Source organism: Bacillus rossius, chromosome 3, assembly GCF_032445375.1.
Source record: "Bacillus rossius redtenbacheri isolate Brsri chromosome 3, Brsri_v3, whole genome shotgun sequence".
Taxonomy (NCBI): Eukaryota; Metazoa; Arthropoda; class Insecta; order Phasmatodea; family Bacillidae; genus Bacillus; species Bacillus rossius.
In genome coordinates this window covers 61,063,059-61,079,374 of record NC_086332.1, presented here as the reverse complement: position 1 = coordinate 61,079,374, position 16,316 = coordinate 61,063,059, and the positions used below count along the sequence as shown (strand labels likewise).

The 16,316-nt window shown below is 36.1% G+C and overlaps 1 protein-coding gene across 1 annotated transcript in view; it reads left to right on the top strand.

Moving 5' to 3' along the window:
• LOC134530768 (zinc finger protein 616-like) overlaps positions 1-16,316 on the top strand; it is a 65,016-nt gene that overhangs the window by 16,065 nt on the left and 32,635 nt on the right. Inside the window, exon 2 of the mRNA XM_063365935.1 lies at positions 12,118-12,288. Coding sequence (XP_063222005.1) covers positions 12,118-12,288 — 171 coding nt within the window. The remainder of the gene's footprint in view (positions 1-12,117; positions 12,289-16,316) is intronic.

Sequence of the window (16,316 nt, the reverse complement as noted above, 5' to 3'; positions counted from 1 at the left end):
GAAGTTCTTGTGAAGTCATCTGATGATTTCATAGAATTGTTAATTTCTAAATTATTAATATTACAAACTCACTCTTTCATCGCATACCAGCAAAAGAACTACCTAAAGGATCTGAAAAAAAAATTAGATGTTGGTGAGGTAGTTGTATGTGACTTTGCAGAAAATTATTCTTCATTATGCAAGATGAAGTTTAGGGTTTCCATTGGAACAATGCACAGGCTACAGTTCATCCATTTGCAATGTACTACCGTGATGAGTCAACAGACGAAAATATTTCTACCAACCTAACAATAATTTCTGATTGTCTCCAACATGATGTCATTGCAGTACATACTTTTCTTACACATCTTATTCCATTTTTTAAAGAAAAAGTCTCTTTATGTAAAATATATTACTTCTCTGATGGTTGTGCTGCTCAATACAAGAATAAAAGTAACTTCTCAAATTTGATGTACGTATCATGTAAATGATTTTGGAGTTGGAGCTGAGTGGCACTTTTTTGCCACCTCTCATTGCAAGAATACATGTGATGGTCTAGGGGGAACATTGAAGCGACTGGCAGCCAGGGCAAGTCTGCAATGTCCTTACACAGACCAAATTATGACCCCACGGCAACTGTTTGAATGGGCTGTAAGTAGTTTGCATAACATGAATTTTGCTTATGTCACTCAGGAAGAGGTAATGAATGAAATAAAGGTTGTTGTCTGAAAGATGTGTAAATGCTAAACCAATACCTGGAACTCAGAAGCGTAATGCCTTCCTGCCTGTTTCATCTGAGGAAATAATTATGAAGAGATTTTCTAGTGAAACTGAAGGTGAAACTCACTACATGAATAAAATTAAATGTACATTGTCTGTGAATGAAGTTAAAGGTTTTGTGACATGCATGTACGGAAGTGGGTGGTGGTTGGGATGTATTCTGAAAATAGAAGAAAGTTCTAATGAAGTTCTTATTAGTTTCCTGCATCCACAAGGTCCCTCCCCATCTTATGTATATCCCCAGCATCCAGATGTTATGAAGATTTCAATTGAAGATGTGCTCACAACTGTAGATCCAAGAACAGCAACTGGAAGGACATACGTTTTAACAGCCTTTGACGCAAAGACCTCGGAAAGCCAACTAAAGGAATGGAAGCAACAGTAACCTGCAGTATTGGTAATGAGTAAATGAATCATTTATAGGAATTAATTCAGTGTTAAATCCACAAATTACTTAAAGCTACGCCATTTTTTTAAGTGTGTTAATGCCTTACTAGAGTAGTTTTAGTGAACATGGCCTAATTCACAATGTTCTAGTGTTTGATCCCAGATCCATCCCAAAATGAAACTTATATAACTTATAGCCAATAATGCACTTCATAATATATAACTTTTTCACATTTTTCAAAAATACACTTTTCAAAATTTTCAAGGTCACAGGTTACATGAACATGACCTTGAAACAAATTTCTTTTAAGATTCGTTAAACTTATTTTTATCTCAAAGTACACTTTTCTAGCTTTCTATTCAGCCCTACATCAAGGTTCTCACTCAACTACAAAGGAAGTTACAAATATTTTTATTGGACCTTGCGCAGCAAAATTTCCACTTTTTCCACAAGTTGGCAACCCTGCTGTATAAAAAGTATTATTCACAGGGGGCTGTAACTTTGAGAATTCACTTTCTTGCACCTGTACTGTTATAGCCCTAAGTTTCATTGAATTCGGTGATGGTGATGTCAACAGGTGTGTGAAATGGCATGGAATGACCTATTCTTATTTTTTTTAATAAAAAAAAGAGTAAATCATGGTCAGCTCATTTATTTCAATTTTTTTTTTAAATTGTGAACTCATTAATAAGCCTCGAAGGAAAAAGATAAATTTGTATTATATTTTGTGATTGTTTTTACTTAAAGTTCACAATATAGTGTTGGACATAACATTCTCTCATGTATCTTTATGTCACTTTATGTAACACGTTTACCATTATTTAAGTACTAAAAGCTACTGAATCTGTTATTCTTTAAAACATAATTTCCAGTGTGATAAACTGTGACAGACACTGTGACACAGACCAGGTGATCGTTGAGACAACACGCTCTATGGTTGTCCTTGGTACGATGACCACCCCCCAGCAGATTCAACTTGAATGAAATGATAGTCTGACATGGTTCTTAGCTCTGCTTACTATAATTTTGAAGGTATCAACTTCAGCTTTTATGGAGAACAAACACAATCCTCAAAAGGTAACCTATTTTTAATTATCATATAGATACTTAATTAATAAAATTGGTAATTTATTTCATTCTTATTTTAAAATAAACTATATGCATATGCTGATACTGTTTAAAACATAAATCTGAAAATCGCCCTACTCCTTGCTCATGCAGAAAAAAAGCACATTGAGTAATAAGTCATAACTGTAGAGCATCTCACCTTTAGTATAAAGTCTAGAGTAAATGGCTGTTGCCAGCATGACCATTCAGCGACATAGATTAGTTGCATTCCACTAATTATCATATGGCTTATTTACACAAAAAATATGTACTTTTTTCAATCTTTTGAAGACTATAGTGAAGTATCATTACAGTTGTAGTCATTCTGAAAGCACTACAGTACTAATTCAATAAAAAAACTCCAGTTATTAAAAAGAAACTATTTGTATCAACTTGTTGCTACTAATTTCAGGGATTCCATTAAATAATGTGCTACGCTAAGATAGCCAAAATGTTGATATTTAATTGTAAAAAAATGTTATTAACAAACAATTGATATCAAGATGGCAACTTTCAGTTTCGTCTCCTTGGTAAAAAAAACTGTTATGTTCTTGACAAAAAAACAACATGAAAATGCATTATTATCCCAATGCTTATTTTTAAAAAATTTTCACAGCATATAGTAATTCAAATTTTTTAATAAAAAATGATTTATGAAATTTTAGCACAAAAAGTGAGAAAGAATCTTTCAGTTCTCACCAGAGATGGGTAACATCTAACGTTGGTAACAAGCAAATTCATGTGTTCTTATGTTGCAAATACTCTTATAATACAGATCACGCATAACAAATTCAATGTAGAATTCTTTAAAATAATGGCTAGCGTGATAAAAATGACACAAATTATGTTTTCAACTACATTTCTTCACGCGAATCACACGTAGTTTTCACACATGCCGCTAGAATTCGCTGCCAGGCAGCTACGTCGACTATTGAATCATTTGATTTTCAGACCAATATTTATACTATGCAATGAAATGGCTCCCATAAAAGTTAAAAATACTTCGAAAAAATACTAAACCCTGGCTCTGGATCTGATTTTTGACAATAAGTTTTTATTAAAATACTGTTCATCTTGTTAAAATTTAAAATTCATTAAACAGTTAATACTATAAAGTTTCCCTTTGCTTTGTGAACATTGGATCGTGCCATCTGCTACAGATGGCAGCACCGTCGTAACACATTTCCATTCAATGCACTATCAATGTGTCTTCTCGCCCATTCATAAAATTATTCCTTTGAAATGTATACTGAGAGAAGATGTCACACATCAATTTTTATAAAACATTACAAAGATGTGTTTAAAACTTTTGTGTTCTAAGGCCTATATCTGGCAACAGTGCACACTAAAACATGGACAGTGCTGGTGGAAGATATTGTGTATGAGAGAGAGAGAGAGTGCGCCCATGCCACTGCATACTACAAACTAAGGATAAGATGTGCTTGATTATATGTGAGGGTTTACAATATTAATGGTGGAAGATATTGTGTATGAGAGAGAGTGCGCCCATGCCACTGCATACTACAAACTAAGGATAAGATGTGCTTGATTATATGTGAGGGTTTACAATATTAATAAAGTTAGAAAAAGTTTTTTGTCAAGGGTGTAGAAATATTGCATCACTTTGCAAAATGTACTCAAAACTACCAAGAATTCTTACCAGTGTTGTAGAAATTATTGTTACTGAAATGAGTTGGTCATTAAATAGGAACAAACATTACCAATTAGGGCTGCACTAGATATCGGAAATTTATAACTGGCACACCTGGGGTATGCTTAGTTGGTGATTGTGTCTTGAGCAGTATTAATATAATATAAGCAGTAAAAATATAAGGGTGTTCTGAAAAGTAAAGATACAATCCTGCATACCGGCATTAAAAAATACCAAATTTGAAAAAAAAAAAACCAAACCTGGTTTTTAGGTAGATTTCAAAGAAATACTACCTGTTGTAGTCATTACCCTGGAGGAATTAGACATTTCCTTAGAATTTATGAACATTGTTTAAAAAATATATTTTAAAAAAACATTTGCTTTAAAAAATTTTTTATTGTAACCGTAGTTTAAACCTTTTAGTTTAAATCAGCCAACCCAGCTGCATGCTCATTCATAATACTTTTAATTGTTAATAGCCCATTACAAATAACTTACTGGTACATGCCATATTTTTCAACGTAGTTGCTGCCATTGTCCAAGCATTTGTTAAGTCTGTGTTCAAGCGTTTGTGTCCCACAATCTTAAAGTTTACAGCCTGTTGTTGAAACATTTCAACTTGAGCTTTGATTTCATCATTGTGGAAGTTTTGCACTACACCAATCCCTCACTTAGCATGTCTTCAAATTGTGCGGATTCATTTACAGCGATGTTAATTTTACTGCCATAGTCTTGAATAGTACGTCTGTAAATTTCAGCATGAAATCGCTACAGGGAGAAAAAAAAGTGGGCATGATGCCACTAAGTCTGCTACAACTCTGTAAACAACAGATTTACCTTGGCTTACAGTTAGCTATAAGAGGGGGAAGAGATGCGCGCACAGGTCTTGTCTACACTATTGCTATTGTTGTACAAACATCATCTATGGCAAGTTCAGTTACGGCTATTGAGTGTAAAGGACCAAATGTTTTTACTTCCACATGTATGCCTCTGTGCCTTACCGTTGTCACGCTGCCACAGACAAGGCCGTGATAAACTTCAGACTAGCCAGTGGCAGGGAACTCGCACTTATGTTAGTCGCACTTTAGTTTTAAGCAAGTCAACTGTGCGCACAATCGTACAAAATAAGGACTCTATCAAGCATATATATAAGTCTGATGCTGTTGGTTGTACTAGCAGGAATATATTTGACATTACTGTGCCCGGCAGTTGTCTTGGCGTCTCTCAGTGCGGGGGTGCGGGGACAGCGGGACCGGAGAAAGAAGAGGGGGTAAGCAGGCGACACGTAGCCGAGAGCCGTGTAGTGGCTGTCAGGAAAATATCGCCCTTCAGTGTATACCCGAAAATGGAAGGCGAAGGTGGCAGCTCGCAGAGGCGCGGTAAAGTGATATATAGTGAAGAGCGGGAAATAATAAAAACCGTTTATTCTATGGTATAAGTTGCTATTACTCCAAAAAAACGCAAAAGTGGCTTAAATGGAAAGTTTAACATTGTAAGTTATATGTTCTGCATTGTTTGTACACTATGAATGCTGACAATCGAATAGTAATAATAGTAATTAATTTTAACTTAATTTTGTTTTTCGTCACCTAATACAATCAATCATCATAGAAAGAGAACTTCACACTTGCATGAAACAAATCATAGCGTTTTGGTCATATGCTTTTTCTTGTAAGACTTTTATTAAAAATAACTTTGAGAACACAATGAATTGAGAAGCATAGTTTAAAATTTATTTTACATACTAAGTGACCTAGTTTTCCAAAATAAATTGTGTCTGGTTTTCGCTAGTTACAGAGTTAACAACGTTTCAATTAATTTTGTTTAGCATAATAATTAGCAGACACCGTAAGTATATTTTATGGGACAAAGTAAAACGTTGTAGGTTTAGATAATAGTTTGTTACTTTTCCTGACAGATGAGTACAAATATTCGAGCACAACCACTGCAATTAACATAATGTTACACTTATGTAGTACAAGTACAATTCATAGGATTTCTCACTTTTGGTTTGGTAACCCAGCGCTCTTAGCCAAAAGGCCTTACCGCCTTGGAGCCCCCACGGGCGTGGATACAGACTTATGTAGTGTAGGAAGTCACGCGTCGAATGTTTTCTGTGCTGCTAGTACAAACCTGGCCGCTGACCTTGACAATAGGGTATCACTTTCTCTTTGCCCTCCCCTTTACCATAGTCAGGACTAGGGAGCTCAGACGCCAAGTTATCTGCTGGGCACAGTAGATACGGGAACAGAAATGAACCGATGATTCATATTGAAAAGGTTTTTAAATAAATGGTGTGATTGAAAAAAAAATCATAGGCCTGACAGGATTGATGTGAACCAAGGGGTGATACACGAATAAGCACTTCAATTTTTGAAAAATAAAAATGTAAATATCTGGACAGTATTATAGGTTTGACTGCCAGTAAAGGATGATTTGGAAAATTTAAGGAAGTTACACGGCATGAGTTGAAGGTCATGCCCAGGCGGGTAAGTGAACCAGCCGACTGACGATAATAACATAACCACCTTTCTCCTGTTACGCAGTGTCATATTTGTCATGTAAAGTATTTGATGGTAGGCTTATAAAAATAAAAAATGGTGTTACATATTTATCGTTGAGTGTTATTCTAAGCAATTATAACACTTAAAGAATAATTCCCTACACATTTTGGAACACATTAAGTAAATTCTTTTCTATTTACGGAGTCCAATGCTTCAAAATACGCAATTTCGAATAACGAAAATTTTAGGAACGTACTAGTCGTGCTAAGAACTGTTTTAATATATTATGTATTAACGTTTAACTAGCACTGGAATGACGAAAGACTAGTAGCTCTTACTTTCATTTAATTAAAGTGATACAAGTTGAGGTGTACTAAAGGTTGTGCATCTTTGTGGTCACTAAAATTTTTTTTTTTCAGGCTCGATTTAAGAGTGGTTAAACTAAAAAATATATATTTCCTTACCTCAACAGTCAAAATAAAACCACAAATGTAGTGATGTACTCTTAAAACACTAGGTACCAGAAACAGATGATAGCCTCAGACACTGTGGTTTCGGGGAACGGTGTTAAAAGAAGAAGAATTTTTAACAAATGAGTCCAGTCTGCAAGGTCCGTGTATGTTCGTGTATTTTCGGTCATCTTAAGTACATGCTTTGTCAAACTGGAAGTATGTCAAAGAAGCTCATGTTTGAGCATGCAGTCTTCTGAAGCTTATCTTGTTTGCGGAATATGAAACTTGGAGATTTAATCGTCATCTTGAGAAACAAGACAGTCTTCACCAAGACCGTCTCAAGATGGTGCTTAAGACACTTCTGTAAATACCAGCCTAGAACATGATATTGTTAAGATTTACATACATGTATAAAAAATAAACCTAATTTTAGAACGTAAGTGGTATACAAATATTCTTGTACATGAAACAATTTTAAACATATTTAAAATATAAATAAACATGGCTATCATTACTACCAAATACTCTGTTTCTATTAGTCACATTGAGTAATAGAGATGGGAGTTGCTCAGCTTATTTGGACAAGTCCACGTCTGCATGCATACCATCGTAGATACTCATTCCTGTGATTTACTGATTCGCATTTGTCATCCGTGTCTGCTTTCCTGTCTTTGTAGAGTGATAGAGTGAGCCTTAACGGCACATAATAACAACATAATTAATAAAAAATGGGAGGGGGGATTTGCTAACTACAAGTAGGACAGTGGCGTCTCGTCAGGGCAAGCAAGGCAAGCAGTGCTTGCCCAGGCAGTTTCCAGACATTGTATTTTTTAAATAAATATTTTATTCAGAATAGTATTTTACTTTGGCTCGTGTAGTTAGGTGTATGTATTTTTTACACTATCTTCTTGGGACCCAATACTGTGCCCTGTGCGCTATAAAAAAAGAACTCGTTGACACAAAAACATGCTGTTTTAGAAGCGTTGCTAGGTTTAGAAGCGCTGGTAGGATCGCTTTCAGCAGGAAGGCCGCCGCAGTAGTTTCCTTTCGGAAGGGGGGTGGCATGGTACAAAGGTTCAGGGAGGGGATTGGCTGGAAAAATACGCGGTAGAAGCTACGAAGGTAACGCTTTCATGCCGAACTGGAGCGAACATGGCCGAAGCAGACAGTGGAATTTTTCCGCCGACTGCTTCGGTTATGTCCGGTACAGTTCGGCACGGCAGGTGGCGATGTCGCGTTTCAGTCGGCGATCGTCTCTCGGGGCGCGCGCATCTCTCCCGCGGGCTGTTGGCTGGCAGTGCGTGGGGGATTTGTGGGCGTACGATGATACTACACTCCCACTTAGTATATAAGTAATGTAGAGTAGGTATTTTACTATCAGAATAATGTAAGTCAATCATTATTTTTCAAAAATAATGTATTTAAAAAAAGTCAATTTTTCTACCTGTGGAATAGTCAATGTTCAGTTAAGAAAACTACTTAAATAGCACCATTTTGTACCTTGAAATCCATATTTTCCCGGCGGAGGGCCCCCAGACCCCCCCCCCCCCCCCCCCAACCTCATCATGTTTTGATGTGAACGGAGTTATTGCTTCCCCTCATGTAAACCTCACGCCTCGCCACTGAAGTAGGAACCAACCAAACATCAGCCTGGAGTAATCACAGGAAACTCATCAATAGGAACCATTGAACCAGCAGGAAAAATTGCTGCATTCAGGGGCCAGTAATGAAGCCCAAACTTGTATACTTGACTCCAGAGCCCACTTATGAAACTATTAATTAAAAAAAAAAACTAAACATATACATTTAACGGCAAGTAAGGCAAGGAATTTGAAAAGTAATTTAATATTGACTTCTCACAAAAGAAGGGAGGAGACAACTTATTCTTATAAATTACCTAGCAACAGTATTAATTTTTTTAGTATTTTTTAATAATAAAAATGTGTCATTGAGCCAGAAAAAAAAGAATGTCTGGATAAAACCCATACATTTGGTGGACCACACAATTAAGGACTAGGTGCTTTAAACTACTATGCTTTAGGGACTGTGGCAGAAGGGTTTGTTGCAATTAATTAAAGCTTCCCAAATCTTCCAACTACTATTACTGCTTATGGACCACCCACTATTCGCTTAGTGAGTACAGCAGCAGCCAGGTGAGCAATGTGCAGCACTTGAACTCATGAAGCCTTTCATCTGTTTGCTTGATCAGTAGCAGCCAGGGGTGAACAATGCCACAGGCTAAAAAAGAGAAATGGTGGACCAAATTAATACAGTTGCCTGTTATACTTCATACAAACAAATCTCTCTCTCTCTGTGTGTGTGTGTTTTTGTGTGTGTGTATGTACATCCTTCAAGATATTGCTGATAGGAGAGACAGTTTTCAATTTTTGAGGGTAGTCTGTTCACACTCGAAAGTGAAGATGATCTACTGATTAAATGAAATAGTTACTAACTAAGTTAATTGATTTATTCTTGCCCAAACAGGGCAGTAAAATTATGTACCTATACAGCTCCACATGTGTCTTCTTAAAGAATTGATCAAAACCGAAGATGAAATCCCTCGGTTATTATAACACAAACAACAATCACAAAACAGCACTACATTCAAGGTCAGTTTCAAGAAGTTATTGAATACAGTCAATGTTCCCTGAGTTTCTGGAGTCTGATTTTAATTGAAGACAGGGTTCATCCTGATTGGCTAAAGGAATACTTTGCTGCTAATACATTGTTTGCTTTTTGAAATATGATAATTCTTAGAAACTGATAAAAGAAAATTTCACAACTATGTCACTGCCTGCTTCTGTGGCACCAGAGATATGTTTAAAATTATACTAGAAGTTTATTACAATACCAATACTTAAAAAGCAGTGAAATATAGGGCAATAAAGATTTAGGTACTGCTTTGAGGATACTAGAGGTGAACCGCAAAGAATGTCAGCCAGTAGGGTGCGCCGACCAGTCCGATAACTGGGCGAGTAAGTTAGTGCGAAGCAATGTGTTTGACCTAGGTGTGTGGTAAGAGACGAGCAGTAGAGTTAACCACTGTCAAGTCGAGCTCTAGTGTCTTATTAATATAGTGATATTTTTGTAACCAGAAAATTAAATTTTATAATTTAATTAATAGTGAAAAATAAGGTAATAAATAAAACTATTTCATTAATTTGGCTATTCTTCTGGAATTGTTTTTTTCCCCACTCGTAACAATAGGCCTACTTAATTACTACACATGTTAACCTAGCAAAAAAACTTAAATCTACAGATATTTTTGTAGCAAAAAAAAGAGAATGAATCAAACAAATCACAAGTTCCTGTGCAGACCATAAAACTATCTATCAAAAGTAATTATTATAACCCAGCAATATCTCGATACCCTAACTGAACTTACTAAAAACAAATAGTAATAAATATTGTGTTTCAAATTTACAAGGTGTCGTAGGATCTGCAATGTTACAATCTTAAATCCTCTACACCTGCTCTGTTTGGCAGCATATCACCTTATTTTTCAAACTTCACTGATCTTGGGCACTGTTCTATTCCACATTGCTTCAGTATGCGAGGTTTACTAGAACAGGGGTTCCCAAAGTGTGCGCCACGGCGCCCTGGTGCGCCGCAGAAAGTTAAGAAGGGCGCCGTGAAGCGATTCTCTTTACCATTCTCCGAAACCTCAACTTAAGTGTTGGCAGGTACAAAATAAACAATTTAATTTCTAGTGCTCGCGTAGTGCTACGCTTATTTGCGCACTCGCCGATACTGATCTACTACACGCCCGAGACACCTGTGGTCCCGGTAAAAATGTGAGCTACCCAAGGTCAGTCGGACCCCTCCCTCCGCAACACTATCCCCTCCCTTCCCCTAGTCCGCCTCAAGGGTCGGAACGCATTTCGCGGGCGGGACGGCAAGTAGAGCTCACCCATCACATTGACTAGCCTAGGTAGCTATTGTATTTTATTTTTGTTTTTCTTAAGTCTCCCTTAAATGTTTTTGTGTAAGTTTTATATTCTTATAAAAATAAATATACTGTTCAGATTCATAATGTGGATATTTTAATTTTTGTGCTTATCTACCTAACTAGTATCATTGTACCTATCTATTTCGACGAGCAAAATAGGTTAGGGCGCCGAGACAAAATAGTAAACATGTATGTGCGCCGCGGACTGAAAAAGATTGGGAAACCCGTACTAGAACATGTTCTTTGAATGATTCTTCCAATGGGTTAGAGTGATTTAAAACATTATTTGGACACATGTCATTGTTGGTTTGTGTATTTGTTTTTTTCTTTGTCCATACTTCATGTTTACTCTATGACATACAGAGTAAACCAGCAATGGATTAAGTCCAAAATAATGTTTTAAATTAATAACTAGAACGTGAGGGAAGCAAAAACTGAGCACTCAGGCTTAATCTAAAGGTGAGTATGTTTAATGTAGTAAAGCTGTGTTTAAAATGGCTATTTCAAGGCCTACGAACAACTCATCTGCTCCCGAACCAATGTAGTACAGTAACATATTGATCTGGCTGTCTTATGGCTTCGTGGCAACCTCAGATACAACCTGAAATCACTCGAACCCATTTTATTCATTTGTCCAACTCTGTCAGACTTTGAAAAACATCAAAGTTTTCTGGTGGCACTATCTGAAATTGTGCTGCCATTCTCATGTTGTTACAATTTCTCCATCCCAGAAGTATGTAATTTGGTTATGTACTCCACCAGCAAGCTTTCGTTTTGCCTACTTCCCAAACCATTCTTGAATAGTCTTATCAGTCCAGGCTTAGCACCCAAAGGGGAAAGTGAATTTGAACCTTAGACTTGACACCATGTTATGTTATCCACTATACTCATCCCCATTACAAGCTGTTCTCTAAGTCCTCCAAACTGGTCTATCCATGTCTGCCACCCTTACACATTGTCCACTTATTTGTTCACACCACACTATTAAATTATATTTTATCCATAAATTGTTTTGTAAATGTGACTAACAATACCTTACTAGTAAAAATGTGAGTTTTTTTATATTTTTTTAATTTTTACTTCAATATATGGCTTATGAAACTGTTCGGTAATATCCATATCCTTGGATCATCTGACTTCCTTCATGTAAATCCTGTAGAATTAGTTAATTTGGTATACTGCCTTCATGCTAGATGTGTGGGCTTGTGTGTAAAATTAGCTATTAAGTTTTGTTGTACCAGCGCCATGGCAGATAGTAGGCGATGTGGTTATAAACTTGTAAAGTATGATGTGCCGGGATGTTCCAGATGCAGGAAGAGGAGGTGGAGGACAGGGAGGAGAGCGTGGAGTTCATGGTGCTGGTGTCGCAGTTGTGCCGGGTGTGTGCACAACTGAGTGAGAAGCTGGTGCCCATGTTCGGTGAGGACGGCTCGCCTGACGATGTCGTTGGCAAGATTCACACACACCTGCCCATCATGGTGAGTGGGCTCTACAAAGCTTATTTTCCCTCCAAATCTGCAACTGTTCAGGATTAGACACCAAAGTGTTATTATAGGACAAAACCACATCTTTCGAAAAGGTGTGGGAAATGCAGGAAAATGATTTACATGTTTGCTAAATGGCTACTGATGCTTGTTGCTTGGCAGTGATGTGCTTTAATTAATAAAAGCATACACGAAAAAGTTTGTAAAATTTTTGCAAGATATTGAAATGCCAATTAAATTGTACTCTTTACATTGTTTTTCATTCTATGTGAGGATTCTTGAAGCTCAGATTCTGTAATACCAAGAAAAATTACTAGGTCTAGCAAAAGTTGCATCCCAGACATACATTTCTGCAAAATTTCTTCATAACTAGAGAAATTTGGTTAAGATTTCATGGCTGTATGCCATGATGTTGTTCTCAAGAAGTAAGACAGGTGTTTAAGGGGATTGGTGCAGGGTAAAAACTGTCTTAGGTCAGAATAAGATTAAAATTGGCTTATTATAAATGCTTGCTTATTAATAATAAGTTAGTGGCAAGACAGCTCCTGCAAGGGGAGGTTGTCGAAGGTTGCAGCTCTGAGACCTGCCATGTAGTGGGCATCGCTGAAAGGTCTTACAAAACTATCTCAAAATCTCTCTTCGCAGTTTTCTTTGGGAGCGGACAGAGGGAAGCAAGCCACGAAGAGAAGTCTTCTCCCCCACTCCCTGAAAATACACCTCGAAGCCCGCAGCCTTGATGTGATTACCTGTCCAAGCCAGACTTTCTTACTTTGTGTCCGTGCAGGAAACAAACACCTAAAAATATACAACTTATAAAAAAATTGTAGACAGCTGAATTTTTGCACTATGTTAGGGTCGACTATGCTTAATAACATACCGAATGTTTACTGCTGTAACCTTGTTCGTATCACCGAAAACATGCAGTTAAGGCCTAGATGACACTGACTTACAGCAGTCCATTAAAATGGTTCCCATTTATGCAGTTTTTAAAGGAAACTGTCCATAAATCTACCAAACAAATCTAGAAACACTACTAAACACATTTATTTTTAAAAAAAATGTTCCAAGTGTTAATATTAAAGGAAAGAATTAAATTGATTAAGTTATGAAATAAGATCTGTTATCCAGTTAAGGACATAGAAACATGATTCACGTAAAAATAAACTGTTCAACGTAATAATAACTTTAACAAAATATGTTGCATATTTCTTAAACATTAAAGTGAGATATTTTTCAAGTGGCTAGCGTAATTTATTGAATCACTGGAGCATTCCGAGCGTAGCAGTGTTTACGTACTGCGACAATGCTACAGCCACAAGGGTTGGGGTAACGTTTGCTTCCACAAAATTGAGGTTTTTTAATCTCTGGGAAATTAAGTACTTTACAGTGATAAAATCAACATTTTCTAGTAACAAATGAAAAGTTTTCCTCTGAAAACCTTGTGTGTCACACCAAAAATGTGCAGTTAAGTACAAAATAATAGCTTCTTGCAGCGCTTCACAATAATGCATTCCATAAACGTAATAATTTTAGTAGAACTTCAGTAAACCAAACTAAAATAATTATTCTACATGACAAAATTTTAAAAATGTGTTTTTACTAAATACGAGGGGAAAACAAAAAAAAAAACAGGCTGAAAGCACACTGCCATTAGTAGACGTAGTAGAGAATTCTCCTGCTAGATGTGGTTAGTAGATACCTTCACTAAACAGCTGCCCAGATGGCGTCAGTTTATAGGTTAACGTTTGATCGTATTTTTGTATTTCTCTTACTGTTCTCGTGTTCCGCCTGCAAAGTCGTTTTGGCAGATTTAAAAGAACAAAGAGTGTGGTTGAAAATTTGTTCTCTGCTTGAAAAATCGGCAACAGAAGCTTACCAAATGCTTCAATAGACTTTCAAGGTGGATGCTATGAGTGGCACACAAGTTTTGGAGTGGTTTGAGTGCTTTAAACATAATGAGATGAGTGTTGAAGATCATTCTTGTTCTGGGCACCCTTCAACATCTCAAATTGATGAAAACGTTGAAAAAAATCCGCCAAAAAATTGAGGATCATCGTTTCATGATTGACAGAATTTCAGAAGAGACAGGAGTGAGTTGAGCTTGTGCTAGAAAATTTTGACTGAGGATTTGCAAATAGACATTTTGCCGCTAAATATGTTCCTAGCTTTATTAAACAGGATCAAAAAACATTTGAATGAATTTGAGCTAGGACTTGAAAAAGAGATTTAAAATGATCCAAACTTTTTGACCAAAGTTATTACAGTTGATGAGAGTTAGTGTTACAGGTCTGACCCAGAAACCAAGCAAGCGTCAAGCCAGTGGAAGACCAAAAAAAGCAAGACAAGTGAGGTTGAATGTTAAGTCAATGATCATTGTCTTTTTTGATGTTCGTGGAATTGTGCACCGGGAATTTGCTCCCCCTGGCCAGACTGTTAAACAGCATTTTTATTTGGAAGATTTAAGACGTTTGCAAGAGGATGTGCGGAGGAAATGCCCGGAATTTTGGCGATCAGGTGACCGGTTTCTTCATCACGACAACACCCCCACACATACAGCTTTACGAGTGAACCGCTATTTGGCCTCTCAGGGGTTGTCTGTCATTCCCCACCCTCCATATTCACCAGATATAGCCTCGTGCGTTTTGATGATGTGGCGGCACTAAAAACAGCTTTGCAAAGGGCACTGGAGTATATCAAAGTTTAAGAGTTCCAGAGGTGCTTCAAACTTGACAAGGGCATCGCATCTACTGGAGAGTACTTTGAAGGTGACTGAAGGCATTTTGTAAAAAAAAAAATTTAATAAATTTTTTATGGCAAATATATTTTTTTTTTGGGTCCCTCCTTGTATGCAAAATATACAATAATATTAGGAAAAAACTATTTTACTGAAATTCACGGAGAATGAAAAGACATTACATAAGCATGAAAATAACCACTGCAAATGTTTGTTTTTGCATATTTCTTAAACTTAAGCATCTAAGTTTACTGTACTGCAGGCTGCTGACATCGCTTGGGAAACTCTTCGGAAACAAAGGTTTTTTAATATATGGAAAATTATATCAAAAGTTTACCGTGCTGACCTTGTGCATCACTCCGAAAAATTGAAGTTAAGTCCTAAATAATAATTTTTCTCACAGATCCACAAAAATACAACTTTTAAATGCAATTTCTATAGTAAACTCTCAGTATGAACACCAAAATAATCTAGAAACATTACTTTTCATATTAATAGAGAAAAAATAATAAAATTTAACATATAATTTATAGAGAATGCAAATAAATAAAGTTGGGAATCAGTTTTTTTCTAATTTATTGAAATTAAAATACATATTACATAAACATAAAGGGTCTGACATGAAAATAATTCAAGCAAACTTTGCATATTTCTTAAGCTTTAAAATGGAATATTTGTTAAAAGTTACAATAATCTTAATAGCTGTCAGATTGTCAGTGTGTGTATTGTACTGGGGGCTATGCTCAATTTGTTTGGGTTGCCATGTTTTAAGCCTAGGAAACAAAGATCTGACTAACTAGGTCAAGAAGTTCACTAGTAAGTTAATTTTTGCCTCAATTAAGTATTGTGAGTAGATGTAAAGGTGGGTTTAATTTATATTGCATTACACCAGAATAAAAATATTTCCTTATCATAAGAAATACATTCATTGTCCTATGAGAACTATTAGCATTTTTTTATAATTGACCACATAGCCTGAGTAAATTACAATTGACTATGTTATTTAAGTGATAGTATTAGTCATTACCTTCAGATTAAACCTATTAGTTGATTATTATTGGTATTTATTTAAATAGTTATTTAGGAAGTCATGGATTTTTGTTTTCTATATAGCTATTTATTCTTGATAATTTAATAAACATATTCTTATAACTGAAAACATATTCTCATATATGATGCCTCATTCAAAATGTGATGTAATTTGTTTGAGCTTAAAGTACATGACTTTAAACCTCATTGGTGATTCTGTTTTTCTATTCCAAACAGTTAGCATTCAAATTAAAAATAA